This window comes from Pelodiscus sinensis, chromosome 14 (genome assembly GCF_052426305.1).
Source record: "Pelodiscus sinensis isolate ZL-2025 chromosome 14, ASM5242630v1, whole genome shotgun sequence".
Lineage (NCBI taxonomy): Eukaryota > Metazoa > Chordata > Testudines > Trionychidae > Pelodiscus > Pelodiscus sinensis.
The window spans coordinates 24,877,923-24,894,664 of record NC_143065.1 but is presented as its reverse complement, the minus strand read 5'-3'; the positions used below and the strand labels follow the sequence as shown (position 1 = coordinate 24,894,664).

The 16,742-nt window shown below is 40.4% G+C and overlaps 1 protein-coding gene across 2 annotated transcripts in view; it reads left to right on the top strand.

Annotated features, from left to right (window-relative positions):
• FAM227B (family with sequence similarity 227 member B) overlaps window positions 1-16,742 on the top strand; it is a 221,390-nt gene that overhangs the window by 46,853 nt on the left and 157,795 nt on the right. For both annotated transcript variants that reach the window (XM_089782043.1, XM_089782044.1), the window contains exons 9-10: window positions 2,474-2,600; window positions 10,327-10,467. In XM_089782043.1, the coding sequence (XP_089638169.1) occupies window positions 2,474-2,600; window positions 10,327-10,467 (268 nt within the window). The remainder of the gene's footprint in view (window positions 1-2,473; window positions 2,601-10,326; window positions 10,468-16,742) is intronic.

Here is a 16,742-nt window from a genome sequence, read left to right as displayed (position 1 = left end):
GTAGAAGTTAGGGAGCAGCAGCTTGCCCCATGAAAATTTTCAAAAGCATCACAGGACAAAAAGTCAGATTTTAAAGGGATTTAGGCACCAAAATAGGTAAATAGATGCCTAATTCCCCCACTTAGGTTCTGCTGACATTTTAAAGCTATGGCTGATGTGCCACATAATCTCTTTAGCTGACGAGGTACTTTGAGCACCTAAGTTTCTTCTAGTAAGGATTTACAAAGCAATCTAAGTGCTGCTGTCAGCTAACAGGCTGTTCAGAGCAGTAGTTGAAGCCCTGAAGTAAGAAAGAGAATGCCTACCTCACCTGCTGGGCCTTATCCTGTAGGTGTGCTCTGAGTACACCTGTTACCTGTCAGGCACTGGATGCAAGTCACTGATAAATGGGCGGAAGTGTATGTTTGTGGGGGAGGGGATAGAGCACAGCATCTGCACAAAAAACATCCAGGGCACAGGTAAATTTAAAACCAGAATGAGAGAGGTATCTAAAATGAGCATGGGAGAGAGAGAGAAAGAGAGAGAAAGCAAGCATTTTGGCAGGTAGAGAATGGGCTACCTAGGCAGTTGACCTGGCATAAATACCTAAGTACAAGAGAGGGTTTTTGCAACTGAGATCCTAGAAAGAGAGACTTTCCTCTCTCTGGCCTGTCAGCCAGGCATATAAAATCAGCTGCTTAGCTGCCTAAACCCTGCCTTCTCTGCCTTTCACTACTGGCTTCTGAAAATCCCTTTATTAGGTTCTTAACTCTCTCTATGTGTTGTATGAGGTGCCGTGGTGACAAACTCATTGCTGGGAATAACACTGGGTGGCAAGGCTCCTAGGAGTTAGGCTCAGAGTTGCAACACCTAAATCTCCTTTGTAAACCTAGCCTTGAAATACTTTTGGAAATGTTAGGCTCAGAGTTGCAACACCTAAATCTCCTTTGTAAACCTAGCCTTGAAGTACTTTTGAAAATGTTATCTTATGTAACATACTCCTACTGAAAAACACAATTCAGAATTCTATTAAATTACATATCAATTAATGCTGAAAACATAATTATCTACCTCTTAAGGTACACATTATCAGCTGGGCCTAACAAGAGGGATTGCAATCTTCCTTAGGATTAGTGGGGCAATCCTTATATAGGAGTTATGTGGATTATTTAAATAATTTAAATGAGGTTCTCAGATCCTGTGGTGATGATCACCAAAGAACATCCAATAAACTAGGATTGACTCTTGATTTTTCCTACAAGTAGTTCTCGCTCTGAGAGGCTGTGGCACTTGGAACTCACTACAGTTTTGGGTTGCATTAAAGTTATTACAAGGCTATTTCGTCACAATTCACTCAGTACACAATTTTACAAACAATTTACTCTGACTAGATTTTTTCCTCCTGGGGGCCTTGTAGCCACAAAGTACTATAATTAACCATGAGAAAATAGTCATTAGGTCTAGAAAGTCCATGTGCAAGTCCATGAGGTGTTGTTCTGCTTGAGGTGCAGTTGCCTCCCACTCACATGAAGAAATTAGAAGTAGAGATAATTACAAATATATTTGTATGGCATGTTTAGTATGCAACATATATCACAACATACCTTGGACCAGATTCTAGATATGATATAGGATTTAAATTTCACACTGATATGTGGCAGCAGCTGTGTTTTTTTATGCAGCTTATGAAATTTAAAAGAAACTCATAGTTTTCAATTGTTGAAATGTTTGCATAGTATTTTCTTATGAAAATGTTATCTGAATAGATATTTTTAGCTTTATAAAAATGCTGACAGTGCAAAAGTTCATACGCAAATATTTGAACCTATGTAATCTAGGTAGACAAAACAGAGCTGTATGAGTGGAGGAGGGAGGGATAGAGAAAAAAGAGAGGAGAGTGACAACTTCTAATATTATGACAACATGCAGGCAATCTGAAATTAATACCTAGGTCAAACAATATGTGACTAATGAAATTTAATCCTAAAATAAATATGCCAAAATTTTCCAAAATGCTTACTTTTCATTACATATAGTGATTACTTAAACCTTAAACTATTTTTTATTCCCAATTCACTCTTCCATGCTTCATTTGAGCTCATAATGACTCATTCAGAGATTATAAATATAGTCTTTTGGAATCAGCATTTCACAATTCTTGTTCTTGCTAGCAACCTTGACTTGTACCATTTTTCACCAAGGTATTGATCATTATACCTGCTATTGTATTTGACACAGATATTTAATATTTTGTACAAATAATAGACAAACTATTTTTGAATGTGTTAGTTCAATGATTACAGTATGTAACATATGTTATAACATAACTTGGACCAGATTCCAGATATGTTCTAGCATTTACAGTTCAGACTGAATGCAAAATTTTGCTTTAATTTTGTTATGTAAACAGAATTATAACTATAGTGAATTTAGTACTAAAACTCATTTTGTAATCTTATAGTTATTTTATTCAGTTTAATTCTTATTTTGGCAGGTATATCCTGATTGTTTGTCACAAGTCATATATGTTTCTTTTTGTGAAGCATTTCCAGAATCCAGTAAATCTTTTGATGATGCATTTAAAGATGGATTAGTAGATTTAATTTTTCAATGGGTATCAGGTACTGTTAGTTTAAATATATTTTTGAAATGTATATATTAAGAATTACAGATTTCAATATATCTTTCCCTCATTCAGAACTTATTACTTTTACCCCCTACTAGTTTTATTAATTATTATTATTATTATTATTATTAATAATAATAATAATAAATAATTAAAATGAATGATTAATACTGACCTATTATTAAAAATACTATTGTCAAAGTATTGTCAAATAGTATTGTCAAATACTATTGTCTTCCACTATTTGATCTGAGGAAGTGGGTCTGGCCCATGAAAGCTCATCATCTAATAAACCATCTTGTTAGTCTTTAAAGTGCTACATAGTCCTGCATTTTGCTATTGTCAAAGATGCTTTTCTGAGTCTGGAACATTAATATCTCAAATTCCAACTCTTGGTTAGAGGATTGAAAACAATTGGTGGTAGATTGGAAAACAAATGGAGGTAATTTGAGCTGATAGTTCATCATAATCTCTGAGGAACAAAAGTTTTTACTTATTTAAGGAAACAATAAACATGGAACTGAATGAGGATTTATTTAAGCCAATTATTTTGTAGCTGTAGGTATCTCAGTTCTCAAGGACGTCATTTGGATTTATGGATCCCTATGCAGTATTATTCAACTGGAACCTCTATGCCCAACGGCAGTCCCAGGGGATGATGCATTTTTAGAGATATGATTTTATAATCTTCAGCAACACGCTAATGAAATATCTCTAAAGAAAATTTTAAATAAGGTCCTGTTGTGTTGACAGAAAATTCAGAAACTCACAGTGTATGCTTGGGGTTGGCAAATGCCTGTTCAATGGTTTCATTGCCACCTGAATGGCTCTTTCATAGGTTCTATGTTCTGCTAATAGGTCTGGCAGGCTTTTTCACTGCTGTGTGTGTGCAGTGAACCATATTGTCACTTTCTCTATGATCCTATGTGAAGGGACTATTCAGAAAGAATCTGTGGTGAGCACAACAATGGAGCAAAAATGAAAAATCTTCCAGACTGATTATTGGAAAAGAATACAGGCAGAGACAGACAGTGTGAATTATCTGTTTTGGAGGGAGCACAAGAACATCTTACCCCTGAATTAATTGTAAATGTCCTATGAAAATACTTGGAACTGGAAAGCCTTGGATGAATGCAATTTTTTTCCAGGAGATTTTTTTTAATTTTCTATAAAGATTATGACAGGGACCAAGCTGTGTCTATTCTAATAGACCTCCTTTGGCAGAAGAATTTGATTTGAAATTTGTATTATTAATAAATGTATGATGGACTATTACCAAGGTACGTTAATAATCTGTAGCTTTTATTGAACACTATACCTTGGAGGAAAGAGACTTTTTTTAAAGGAAATCATGCTTTATCAATCAATTAACATTCTTTGAGGGTGTCAGCAAGCACATACCCAAGGATGAGTCAGTTGATGTAGTGAAGCTGGATTTAAAAAATCTTTGGCAAGCTCCCTCAGCAACAGCTCTTAAGCAAAGTAAGCAGTTGTTGGATAAGAAGGAAGGTACTCTCATGGATACTGATTAAAATATAGGAAATGAAGGTTAGGAATGCATGCTCATGTTTCGCAATGAAGACGGGAAATAGGGTCTCCCAAGGATCCCTCTGAGATCTGTGCTGTGTAACATATTCATAAATAATTTGGAGAAGTGAACAGTAAGGGGGACAGTGAAGTGACAGAGTTTTCAGATGAAAATAATTAAGTCCATAGCTGACTGTGAAGAGTTACAAAGGGTTCTTCTAACCTTGGTGTCTGGGTAACAAAATGGAGATGAAATTCAATGGTGATAAGTGCCCATTGGAAAAAATAATCCCAACTATACATATAAAATGATAAATTCTAAATTAACTGTTGCCACTCAAGAAAAAATCTTGAATTCTTTATGATTAGTTCTCAGAAAATATTTGGTTAATGTGTAGTGGCAATCAAAAACTCTACTAAAATTTTAGAAACCCTTAGGAAAGGGATAAATAATAAAATAGAAAATATCATAATGCCTCTATAGAAAGCCCTAGTATATCCATACCTTGAACACTGTGTGTATTTGTAGTCATCCCTTCTCAAAAAGATATATTAGAATTAGAATAAGTATAGAAAAGAACAACAGATATTATTAGCTTCCATATGAGAAGAGATTAAAAAGACTGGAACTGCTCAGTTTGGAAAAGAAACTACTAAAGGGAGGATTTGATAGAGGTCTATAAAATCATGAATGGTGTTGGAGAAAATGAATAGTGAATGTTATTTACCCTTTTACCTAATACAACAAACTGAGGTCACGGAGTGAAATTAATAGGCCGCAGGTTTAAAACAAACATTAAAAAGTACGTCTTCACACTGCACACAGTTAAATTGTAGAACTCATTGTCATGGGGTGTTTTGAAGACCAAAAGTAAAACTGAATGCAAAAAAGAATTAGATAAGTTCATGGAAGATAGGTCCACCAATACCTATTAGCCTGGATGGGCAGGGACAAAACTCCATGCTCCGAGTTCCCTAAAACTTCCAGAAGCTGGAACTGGATGACAGTCAAAAATCTGTCTGTGGTTGGTTAGGAATTATATGGGGAGTGCACATGCTTGAATGCAATTACTCCATTCCCAGCCCAGCGGCTGCTGTGGGACATCTTTTCAGTGAGCCAGCAACCTTCCAGCTAGGGACTTTCACCTGACATATCCCGTACCTTAGTAATGCCCCCAAACAATCCATAGTCAGCAAAACAGGTTAAACTAAAGAAACACTTATAATCAGTTTCCTCTAGGGTATGGGACTCTTTCAGGTTACATTTACACAGCAGGGCTAAAGTCAAATTAAGTTATGCGACTCCAGCTATGTCAATTGCGTACCTCAAGTCGAAATAGCTTATTTCAGCTTTTGGCACTGTCTACATAGCAGGAAATCGAAGGAAGAATACTCTTCCTTCAGCGTCCCTTACTCCCCATGAAACTAGGGTTACCATGAGTCAAAGTAAGAAGTCCTCCAGTTTTGCATTATTTTGAAATAAAGGCTTGTAGCGTATATGCACACTGTTATTTTGGAATAACATCAGTTATTCTGAAATAATGCCGCTGTGTAGAAGTACCCTCAGAGTCTACATCAGAGCTCATTGGGCTATAATGCCTCTGTTCTTTTCCCTTTCAACTCAGGGGCTCTGCATACTCCTTCCACAAGGACAGGGGCTCAGTCGGTATGCTGTCCTCTGTCCAGGGCTGGAGAAGCTGAACCATTTGTTTCTTTACAAGTGGAGTTAACTCCATTTTTAACTCCTCCTACAATCCTGGCATGATTTACAGTAGCAGCATGAGAGGATCAGTCCAGCCCAAAGCAGCTCCTTATCCCATCTATGCTAGTCAGGGTTTATGTACACTGTCACATGGGAAATATATTTTCCATAATTGCCCTGCTCTGTTCATTTCTTCAGAAGCATCTGGTTTTGGCCAGAATACTGGGAGAGTGCTAGATACTGACATAGACATACCATGCCTCTAACCCCCTATCATCCTTATATTCTTAAACTGAACTTCAGCCGGACTGTTAATTATAGATCAAGTATCAGAGGGGTAGCAGTGTTAGTCTGATTCTGCAAAAGCGACGAGGAGTCCTGTGGCACCTTATAGACTAACAGATTTATTGGAGCATAAGCTTTCGTGGGCAAAGACCCACTTCATCAGATGCATGACATAATGAAGTGGGTCTTTGCCCACAAAAGCTTATGCTCCAATAAATCTGTTAGTCTATAAAGTGCCACAGGACTCTTCATTATATATCAGATGCCAACTACTTTTGTGCTTATTTGTTTACATTTTAACCAATGTGGGCTTCACTAACCTGTGGATTGGTACTGTGTAATAAACATTGCACTTCTGGTAAACAGTAGAAATATATTTTTACATATCTGTAAAATGTCAAAAATGGTTTTTTCCAAATTTCTCCTTCTATTGAAAAGCACTGTTTTTCAGGCAAAAAATTATGTTGATATTACCAGGAGACAAGAATGCATTAAAAAGGCAAAAAAAAGAATGCATTAAAAATCTCATTTCGGGATGTTGTTCATTCAACTTCCTGCTGTGTAGACAGTGCCAAAAGCCAAAATAAGCTATTTCGACTTAAGCTATGCAATTGATGTAGCTCAAGTTCAGTACCTTATTCTGACGCTAGCCCTAAGCTGCGCAGCAGCACAGCCCTGCAGCTGCTAAATAAGCCCCACCCATTCAGGCAGCTCCATGTCCTGAACCCCTGACTGGGTGGGGCTGATTAAGCAGCTGCAAGGCTGTGCTGCCCCACAGCTTAGATCAGTGGTCCCCAACTTTTTGGGGCTGCCGGGCGTCCATGGGTGGGGCCTCTCACGTGCTGCATGTTCAGGGCGGGACCGCGCATGCACCGTGTGCCTGTGGGTAGGGTCGCCCATGCGCAACACACCCGGGGCCAGCACTGTGCCGCGTGCCCGGGGCAGGGGCCGCCCATGCTCCCCACGCCCAAGGCTGGCACCACGCATGTGCCACACGCCCGGGGGCGGGGCTGGCCCAGATCATTTGGCGGGCGCACATAAATGCCCTGGCAGGCACCATGGCACCACGTTGGGGACCACTGGCTTAGATGAAACCTTGACTATGGGGTATATTTTTATTGTTTCTCTGGTCAAAAAGAAAGCTAATTCCCAGTGAGAGCTGACACATTTCTCAATCTATTGTATACAGCCAAGCCCTAAGGGTATGTCTACACTACCACCCTAGTTCGAACTAGGGTGGTTAATGTAGGCAACCAGAGTTGCAAATGAAGCCCGGGATTTGAATTTCCCGGGCTTCATTTGCATATTGCCGGGCGCCGCCATTTTTAAATGTCCGCTAGTTCGGACTCCGTGCCCGCGGCTACACGCGGCACGAACTAGGTAGTTTGGACTAGGCTTCCTATTCCGAACTACCGTTACTCCTCATGGAATGAGGTGTACCGGTAGTTCGGAATAGGAAGCCTAGTCCGAACTGCCTAGTTCATGCCGCGTGTAGCCGCGGGCATGGAGTCCGAACTAGCGGACATTTAAAAATGGCGGCGCCCGGCAATATGCAAATGAAGCCCGGGAAATTCAAATCCCAGGCTTCATTTGCAACTCTGGTTGTCTACATTAACCACCCTAGTTCGAACTAGGGTGGTAGTGTAGACATACCCTAAGATATAACCGGATTTGCTCCAATCCCACAGACAGAGACAAACACCTACAGGATCTATATAGAGCTTTCATAAAACTGAAATACCCACCCGGAGAAGTGAAAAAACAGATTAACAGAGCCAAAAGAGTACCCAGACATGAACTACTTCAAGACAGGCCCAAAAGAGAAAACGAAATTCCACTTGCCATCATCTACAACTTAAACCAGTCCAATGCATTATCAATCTACATTCTATCCTGGAAAATGACCCCTCTCTCTCAGAGTCCTAACCTCAAACAAATTCTTTCTGGTAACTACGCAACACACCTACATCATAATCACCCAGGAACCCACCCCTGCAATCAGCCCCGGTGCCAACTTTGCCCACACATCTACACTAGCGATCTCATCACTAGACCCAACCACATCAGCCACCAAATCAGAGACTGATTTAACTGCACATCCACTAATGTGATCTATGCCAACAATGCCCCACTGCCATGTATATTGGCCAAACTGGACAGTCTCTGTGGGAAAGAATTAATGGACACAAATCAGATATCCAAAAAGACAATACACAAAAAACTATTGGAGAACACTTTAATCTTCCTGGACATTCATTAATGGATCTCCAAGTCACTGTATTGTTTCAGACCAATTCCACAAGCCAAATACACAGGGAAAGATTGGAACTTAACTTCATTTACAAGTTGAATTCTTATGCAAATGTTATGAACAGGGACATCTGCTGGCTCGCACACTACCTTCCACACCCTAATGCCTTAACCAACCAACCCAACAATGAAGGTGCTAATTGTTCATATCAGTCTCTTGTAACTATTTGAACTATCTATTCACTGTCTCTCTCTCTCTTTTTTTTCTCCTTCTTTTCCCCTCCTTTTTTCTCTTTTTTTCCTCTCTCCCCCTTCCCCTTCCCTTATTTATTCTTGCATCTGGACTTCTAACACTCCAGTCATCTGAAGAAGTGGTTTGCACCCATGAAAGCTCATGATACCATCTACATGTTTGTTAGTCTTTAAGGTGCTACTAGTCTATTTGTTGTTTTTAAAGTTTTTCCTGTTACAGACTAACTCGGCTACCCTTCTGAAGCTTTTGAACAGCATACATGTTAGCCAACTGGGTGATAATTATGCACCATAACTCCCAAATGGGACTTACAGTGGGAGGAGCTGGTTAAACCCAGAGATCTAGCCTGTGATAAGTAACTACGCTAAATAGATAGTGGGTGGAGTTATCCAGAATTCAGTCAGACCAAATACCAAAAGATAACTAGAAGACCACTGCTGGGGCTTAGCTTCCATATATTTCTGGCAGTGCTGAAATCTTTTGGGTTAGGGACAGTAAAAAATTCAACTGGAAAGGAAATAGAAAGCCACCAGATAAAGCAAATTATACACTTCTACCAGGATAACTTGTGGTCTTAACAAAATAAAAACATTTACAATGAAAGAATGTCAAGAATGGGAACAACTACAAAATAAAGTTACTTTTCCTCTCATGAAATATATATTAAGATAGCCATACACAAAATCAAGTGAAGAAAGCAGTTAATAAAAATAATAAATTAAGATAATGAAAGAAAATATCATATTGAATAGTAAAATGGATATTCAAGGTTCAAACATGGAAGGAAATAAATAAATAAATAAATATTGTTTTTTTATAAAATAGCACTACTCGAGTAAGTGAAAGCCTAGCATGTGCCGTAACAAACTTTGTTTATATTAGCCATGGGGAACCAAATACATGAATTTTAAATATGTTCATTTCAAAACTACTGAAGAAAAACATACATCACTATTTTTAATTCCACAGCAGATAGTAAAATGAATAAGCATTAGTTATGCAGTTAGAGCACAAGTGCTAAAGACCAAACTGCTTTGGCAAAACCATCTAAATATCTTTCATAAAACCATAATTAACAAAATATTGTTATTCCAAATGCTGACATAAGTTAAGTCTCTGTTAATTACATAAAATAAACATTAATCTGCACAAAATACATACTGAGTGTGTCTATACTATGGGATATAGTCAAATTCAGATATGCAACTTCAGCTACGTTAATTACGTAGCTGAAGTCAATGTACCTTAACTCGATTTTTGGCGCTGTCCACACTGCAGGAAGTCGAAGGGAGAACACTCTCCCTTTGATTTCCCTTACTCCTCGTGGAAGTAGGATACCAGCTTCAACCAGAGTTCCCCTCTCAGCTTGAATTAGCATGTCTGTGAGCCTTATCTTGCAAGGTTTCATGCCTGTGCTTAACTTTAAGCATGTGAGTATGCCTATGGAAGTTATAGAAATGTAGCCGTGTTAGTCTGGTGTAGCTGAAACAAAGTCCTACAAAGTCCTGTTTTTTGTTATGGAAGTTAGTGAGACTGCTTACTAGCTTAAAGTTAAGCACATCCATAAGTGTTTGCAGATTAGGGACCTGAAAAGGAATCAAAAGTCTAAACTTCATATGAAGAATAACATGTTTGATATAGGATAGCTTTCAAAAGTAACACCAATATGCCTGTCTTTTTCTAAAGTTAACTTTTGCTTTTCAGGTCTAAAGCCACAGAAATTTGCTTGGAAGAAATGGAATTTAGATTGCCTAAAGAAGCCCACAGTAAACAGTAGCAAGAAAGATAATATTATCAAAGTACCAGTTAAGGGGTTTGTCAAACCAAAAGTAGCCATGGAAGCTTGTAAGTATTTTTAAATGGATTGCAGCATAAATATCCGAATGGAACATACAGTACTTTGCAAAGTCTAATATAATTGTCAACAGAAATCATAATTCACACTTCCATTTTATGTTGTATTGTTATTCATATGAAAAAAACTAAAATAATTTGGAACACTTGGGTTAACTCGTGTATATACCTTGCTGTTTTGCTGATATTTACATTTACACAAATCTGTAAAGAAAAAAATGAATGTGAATGTCAAATACTTAGGGCCCTACCATACATTTTTAGTCCATTACGGCCAATTTCACAGCCATAGGATTTAAAAACTGGTAAATTTCTCATTTTCAGCTATTTATACCTAAAATTCATGGTATTGTAACCTTGGGGTCCCAACCAAAAAATGAAATGGGGGGGAGTCACAAACCTGTTGTCGGGAGGTCATGGGACTGCCACCCTCACTTCTGTTCTGCCTTCAGAGCCAGACTGTGGAGGCAGCAACCACAGAACTTTCTGCAACCACAGGAGGGTCCAAGTGGGTCTGATTTCCCCTGTGCTGCTGGGAGCTATGGGCTCCTCACCACTAGTCTTGGCCAGCTTGGGAGGGACAACACTTGCTCTTTCTCTGCATGGCTGCAAAAAGCACTGCACCCCCTGCCCCACACTCAGATTCAGGGACCTCAGGCTGCTGCCCATTCCCAAACAGCATCCTCCAGCAAGGGGAGGCACCCAGTGGTGGATCTCTCTTGTCTTTCCTCACCCCCAGCTATGCAGGAGATGGGTAAGTCCCGCCCCTCCACAGTCAGAGCTATGAAGCCTTCTTTGATAGGGCACTCAAGCAGCACAGGGAAGATACAATCCAACTCCACAATACTCCTCCAACTGCAGGAAACTCAGGCTGCTGCCTAGTCCCAGTCAGCATCCTGCAGCAGTGGGAGATACCCTGAGGTGGATCTGCTCTGGTCACCCACTCTCACTGCTAAAGCAATTTGCAGGGGAGGGATAAGTCCTGTCCTTCCCCTGTCCAGTCAGAGCTAGGAAGCCTCCTTTGATCGAAGGCTCCAAGGAACAAGGGTACATCAGATTTCATGGAGAAGGGCTTATTTCATGGTCTGTGATACATTTTTCATGGCCATAAAATTGGTAGGGTCCTACAAATACAGAAAATAGATGCTGATGTGAGGGCCCCCATAGGACCATTCTACTGCTGTGCATAGATCCCTTTCCACACTTCATCCAGTGGTATATGAGTCTTCTTCTCACTCCTTCCTGATGCCCGGTTCCTATTTCCATCATTTTCCCTTCTGTTATCATCTCTCATCCTTGCTCCTAATCGGCCAGCCCATTTACCACTCCGTCCCCTAATAGCAGTATGCCTTTCTTGATCTTTCTCATTCCTTAGCATCCTACCTCAAGCCTATTCTATTAATGTCAGCATATCCCTCTTGTTCCATTTCATTTCTTGGCTCAAATGCCTCTGTTGTGGGGTGTGTCTGTTGTGTTAGAAGGTCTAAGTGTTGGCCTCCAGTCTTATAATTTATATTTCATTGTAAATTGAAAATGTATTCCCTGAGCTGCCTCCTACAATCTTTAAACTGAAGAGTTTGAATCAATCCCATCTCAGCAGAGAAAGCAGGGTGAGCTGCTTTCCCATCTGCTTCCCATTAACTCCTCTGCAGTCTCAGCAGGCTTCTTGTGTGAACTCTAAACCAGCAGTTCACAACCACTGGTCTGTGAACCCCTGCCTGCTGGGCCATGGCACATTGCCAGGCCACGCCCTCAGCTTTTAATTAGCCCTGCCCACTGGGGGTTCCCCATAAGGGAATTCCCTTCCCACCCACTTCCCCACACAGTAGCAGGGTGAGTGGGGGTAGCTGTCAGCCGAGTGTATTGCAACTACTGGGGCAGCCTCACTGTGGCCCCAGTTCCAGCTCTAATGGCTGGTATGCAGCCTGGCAGGGGCGGATATAGGGCAGGACGAGTGGGGCGGCCACCCCGGGCCCCGTGCTTCAAGAAGCCCTGCACATGTGCCGTGGAAAAGGGGGGCCCCTTGAAATTGTGCTGCCCTGGGGCCCGCGAAATGGTCATCTGCCCCTACAGCCTGTCTGGTGGGGCCATGTGAAGAGCAGCTGCAGCGCTTGGCCAGGGCCAAGTACCACATGGAAAGTGGCTGCCCTGGCTGCCAGGGCTGAGCACAATAGGAATTGAGGTAGGTTTCAACCTTTCTTGAGCTTATCAATGCAAATGAGTTGTGAAACCCAGAAAAAACGAATGGAGGATTTCACTCCCAATGTCTATTATTTCTGTAATAGATGCAGCATCAAAATGGGCCATTTGAATACGTCATGATTGGAAGCATGATAATTTCATAGCTCTCCATTCTGGGGGAGGGAGATTGAGTGTGATGGATAAAAAGTAACTCATTATAATCCTTCCAAATTGGGATCTTGTTCAGCCTGTTATTTATAATGTGACTGCAGTTGCTCATTCTCATCTTTTTGCCACCAACCCTGATGGTTTAAACAAAAAACAGGACTATGTAGCACTTTAAAGACTAACAAGATGGTTTATTAGGTGATGAGCTTTCGTGGGCCAGACCCACTTCCTCAGATCAAATAGTGGAAGAAAATTGTCACAATCATATATACCAAAGGATACAATTAAAAAAAAAGGAACACCCCCCTTCTGTTCTGAAATTTGATTTGTCCTTTTCATATGTGTTCATTTTTTTAAATAACCAAAACCATGTATAACAGTTTTACCCCAAGTAGGTTGGGCAATGTCCTTTTCTTCTCAGGCTCTTAAGTCCAGCAATGTAAATGTCCCCTTCACATGTCCAACCCTTCTCTGCATCCCACTCACAGATGCTGCTCTTGGTCAGGGCAGACACAGAGTTCAGAGCTGCATCCACATAGTTCACCTCCCACCCTGAGTGGGGAGGGCGCTAAGGAGGCATCTTATTCCACTGGTCACTCACCATCCACCTACTTGCAGCTCTTTGGCACTTCCCTGCTGGCCATTCATCTCACCTCACTGCTGCCACCCTGTTGTCTGCTCATTACACCTCTCCATCACTGTCCTGCTGGCTGCTCATTATACCTGGTCTCCATTGCATCTGCCGGCAGCTCATCATGCTGCCGCTGCTCTGCTGACCACTCATCACATCTTCCGCTGGCTTGTGGTGGATTAGGCTCTGGGCCAAAACTAATGATTTCAATTCTCAGTGATTTCAGCTCTTGGCCCAAAGAACAGTCCAGCCACAAGAAATTCCAGCACCCATTGGAGTAGATTTAAAAAATAAAAGAGACTCCTTCTATCATTGAAACAGTGGGGAGAAATAGGTTGAACCAGTCTTGCAGCTCATACCTCGAGAGCATGCAGCCTGTTGACTCAGAGTTCTCCCTCCCCAGCTTAATCTCACAGGGTTCTGGAAGTGGAGCTTCTGTTCATCCAAGTTTATTTACATTGACGGTGTCTCCCCTTTGCGCCAAGTTAAACACAAACTTTCTTCTTTTGTATTCCCACAATAATTACAGACATTGCAACTAGAAGTAACACAATTTGTGACCTATCCCCAGCCAGGTTGATTACAATGATCAAAACACTATTCCATCAGCTGAATATCTAACACATCTAAGCAAAGCAGGGACAAACTGAAACAAAATACAGGACTATGTAGCACTTTAAAGACTAACAAGATGGTTTATTAGATGATGAGCTTTCGTGGGCCAGACCCACTTCCTTAGATCAAATAGTAGAAGAAAATAGTCACAGGGACAAACTGTATTTACTTAAACACACCAGAGTTTTTCTCCCATTCCACCTGGCTGCAATGGAGGCATTTATTCAGACCCTGTTTACACTTACAACTATGTAATGTCCAATGTAAAATTAAATTGATGTTAAACTGGCTGTCTCTACACATTGTTCACATAAAAAAGGAGGCTTGGAGCACTTAACTTTTATTACAGAAAACATGCCTAGCCTGAATAATCTATATCTATACTATTATAAAAGGAGAGGTGTCCATCAAGCTGTCTGTCACAGTGACCATTTGAGAAGACTTGAGAAGTTTCTAGGGGGAAGCAGGCCCCTAGCTCCACCTACAGCCCTGCCCCTTCACTGAGGCCCTGCTCCCACAAAGGAAGGGGAGGAGGAGGAGCAGCACTCTGAGCATGTGCGCATCTCCTTTCCACAGGGAGGGGAAGAAAGCGTGCACCCCTGAGCATCCTCAGAGCAGCGGGGAGGGAAGAGGCTGCTCTGCCCCAACTCCCACCCCACCCCACCCCACCCCCGGGAGCTGCGGGGAGAGAGGGGGCCCTGTGGCCAAACTGACCTAAGCCTGCCTGCCCCTGGGAACAGGCCATGTGTACATCTATTGTCACAACAGGACAGGTAATGCTAGTAATTTATAATACCAAAATAGATACAAAAAGAGACTAGTAATGGAGTTTTTTTAACAGGATCGGTATATTGAAACATGCTTTTTTGGGATTCTTTTGTTAGGGTGGACAGGCTTGTACTATTGTTTGGAATAGAGCTTAATGCAGACAGGTGTATAGTTTGATTTTCAAAAGTGCCTAAGCCGGTTAGGCACCCAATAGGAGTTAAGCATATAACCTGCCAAGGTGCTACTATAATCCCCGTGGGCACTTATTTATGTCTTCAGGCACCTTACAAGCTTTGAAAATCTAACCTTCAATCAATTTTAGTGGGAGTAATGACTGCTCAATACTGCTTAAGAGGCGCTCAATACTTTTTCAGGGTCAAACCCTTTTCATCATTACTGGAAGAATATTCTAAGAATGACAGTAAAAATAACAAAATTTCATAGGTAAAGAAAGATTCTGATATCCGTATATCCTTCATTAGGGATAGGTCAAAAAGTACTGTAATTTTCAAGTATGACGTATGTGCATCTCTGTTTTTAAAGTCCTGTTCTCTTTCAGTCACCACTAAAGGAAAATATTTTATTTCTTTTTTTCATTGTGAAATGATTTCATCTTACTTCAGTTCTCTGTTCAGCTAATGGCATTAAAACCCAGCCGTTACAAGTTTAGAGCTTCCTAAAAAATTTAAGTAAGAGGATTTCTTCATGAAACAGATGTATGATAGTGGGTTTCATCTACCTTATAAACAAAATTGAAGAAAATCTCCCTTTTTAGGTCTGGAATGTGAGCAGTTATACAATTTCAGTATCTGGAATGCCTCAGGAATTACAAGCTAGATTGCGCCAGCGAATGCATTATTACCTTACTTATAAGACTGAGATTTTTAAAGCTTGATTTTCTTTATACTCCTTGAATTTTTATGTATTTTTTAAAAAAATTAGAAAGTACAAAGATATAAAATAATTTGGCTTTACACTTTGTTTTTCAGAAGCATTGTGAGGAATTTTAGTTATATGAATCATTAAAGTTAACCAAAGTCTCATGTTTAAAACCTTTTTTTTTTTTTGGAAAAAATTTACTCTTTGGAGTTTCTGTTTTAAGGGGCAGGTTTGCCCTAAAAACTACTATGTAAAATTAGCAGAGTGGGATTCCATGATTATTGCCAAAAGATTACACGCCATGCCAAGCTTCGTCCTCCTCCTCTTCCTGGCTGAGCGACATGCATACACTGTCCAAGTATTGCATCATTAGGTGCACTACCACATACATGATCATGACAGTGCTTTCGTGCCAACTGGGCTCCATGCTCATGCTTCTATGGCATCTGCATAGACTACCAGGACTCTCTATGTTGAACTATGTTCGATTCTTCCCCACAGTCAAGACATGGACCTTCGACTTCACAAAATTGAGTGGTAAGAAATCAACCATATTAGATTCAATCTTATCTTGTGGTGTAGACACGCCCCTACTGATTAGTGGGAAACAGTAGATGTGATTTGTCATGATTTTAGTGAGTAAACTAGGGAAATATGATCTAGATTAAATTACCATTCAGTGAGTACACTGTTGGTTGAAAAACCATAATCAAAAAGTAATTTCAGTGGTTCACTGTTAACATGTTAATAAGGTATTTCGAAATAAGATAGAAATAAGCACAATTTGAGTAGCTCAAATTGCATATCTTGTTACAAACTACAGTGCACTGTAGACGTAGCCTTGGTTATTGGAGCAGAGCATATGCTTTTAAAATGTGTGGATGACACCAAGCTGGAAGGGGTTGAAAGCATTTTGAAAGGCAGCACTGGAATTCACAATTACCTTGACAAATTGGAGAATTGTTCCGAAAACAACAAGATCAAATTCAATACAGACAATTGCAAAGTACACTTGGGAAGAAAA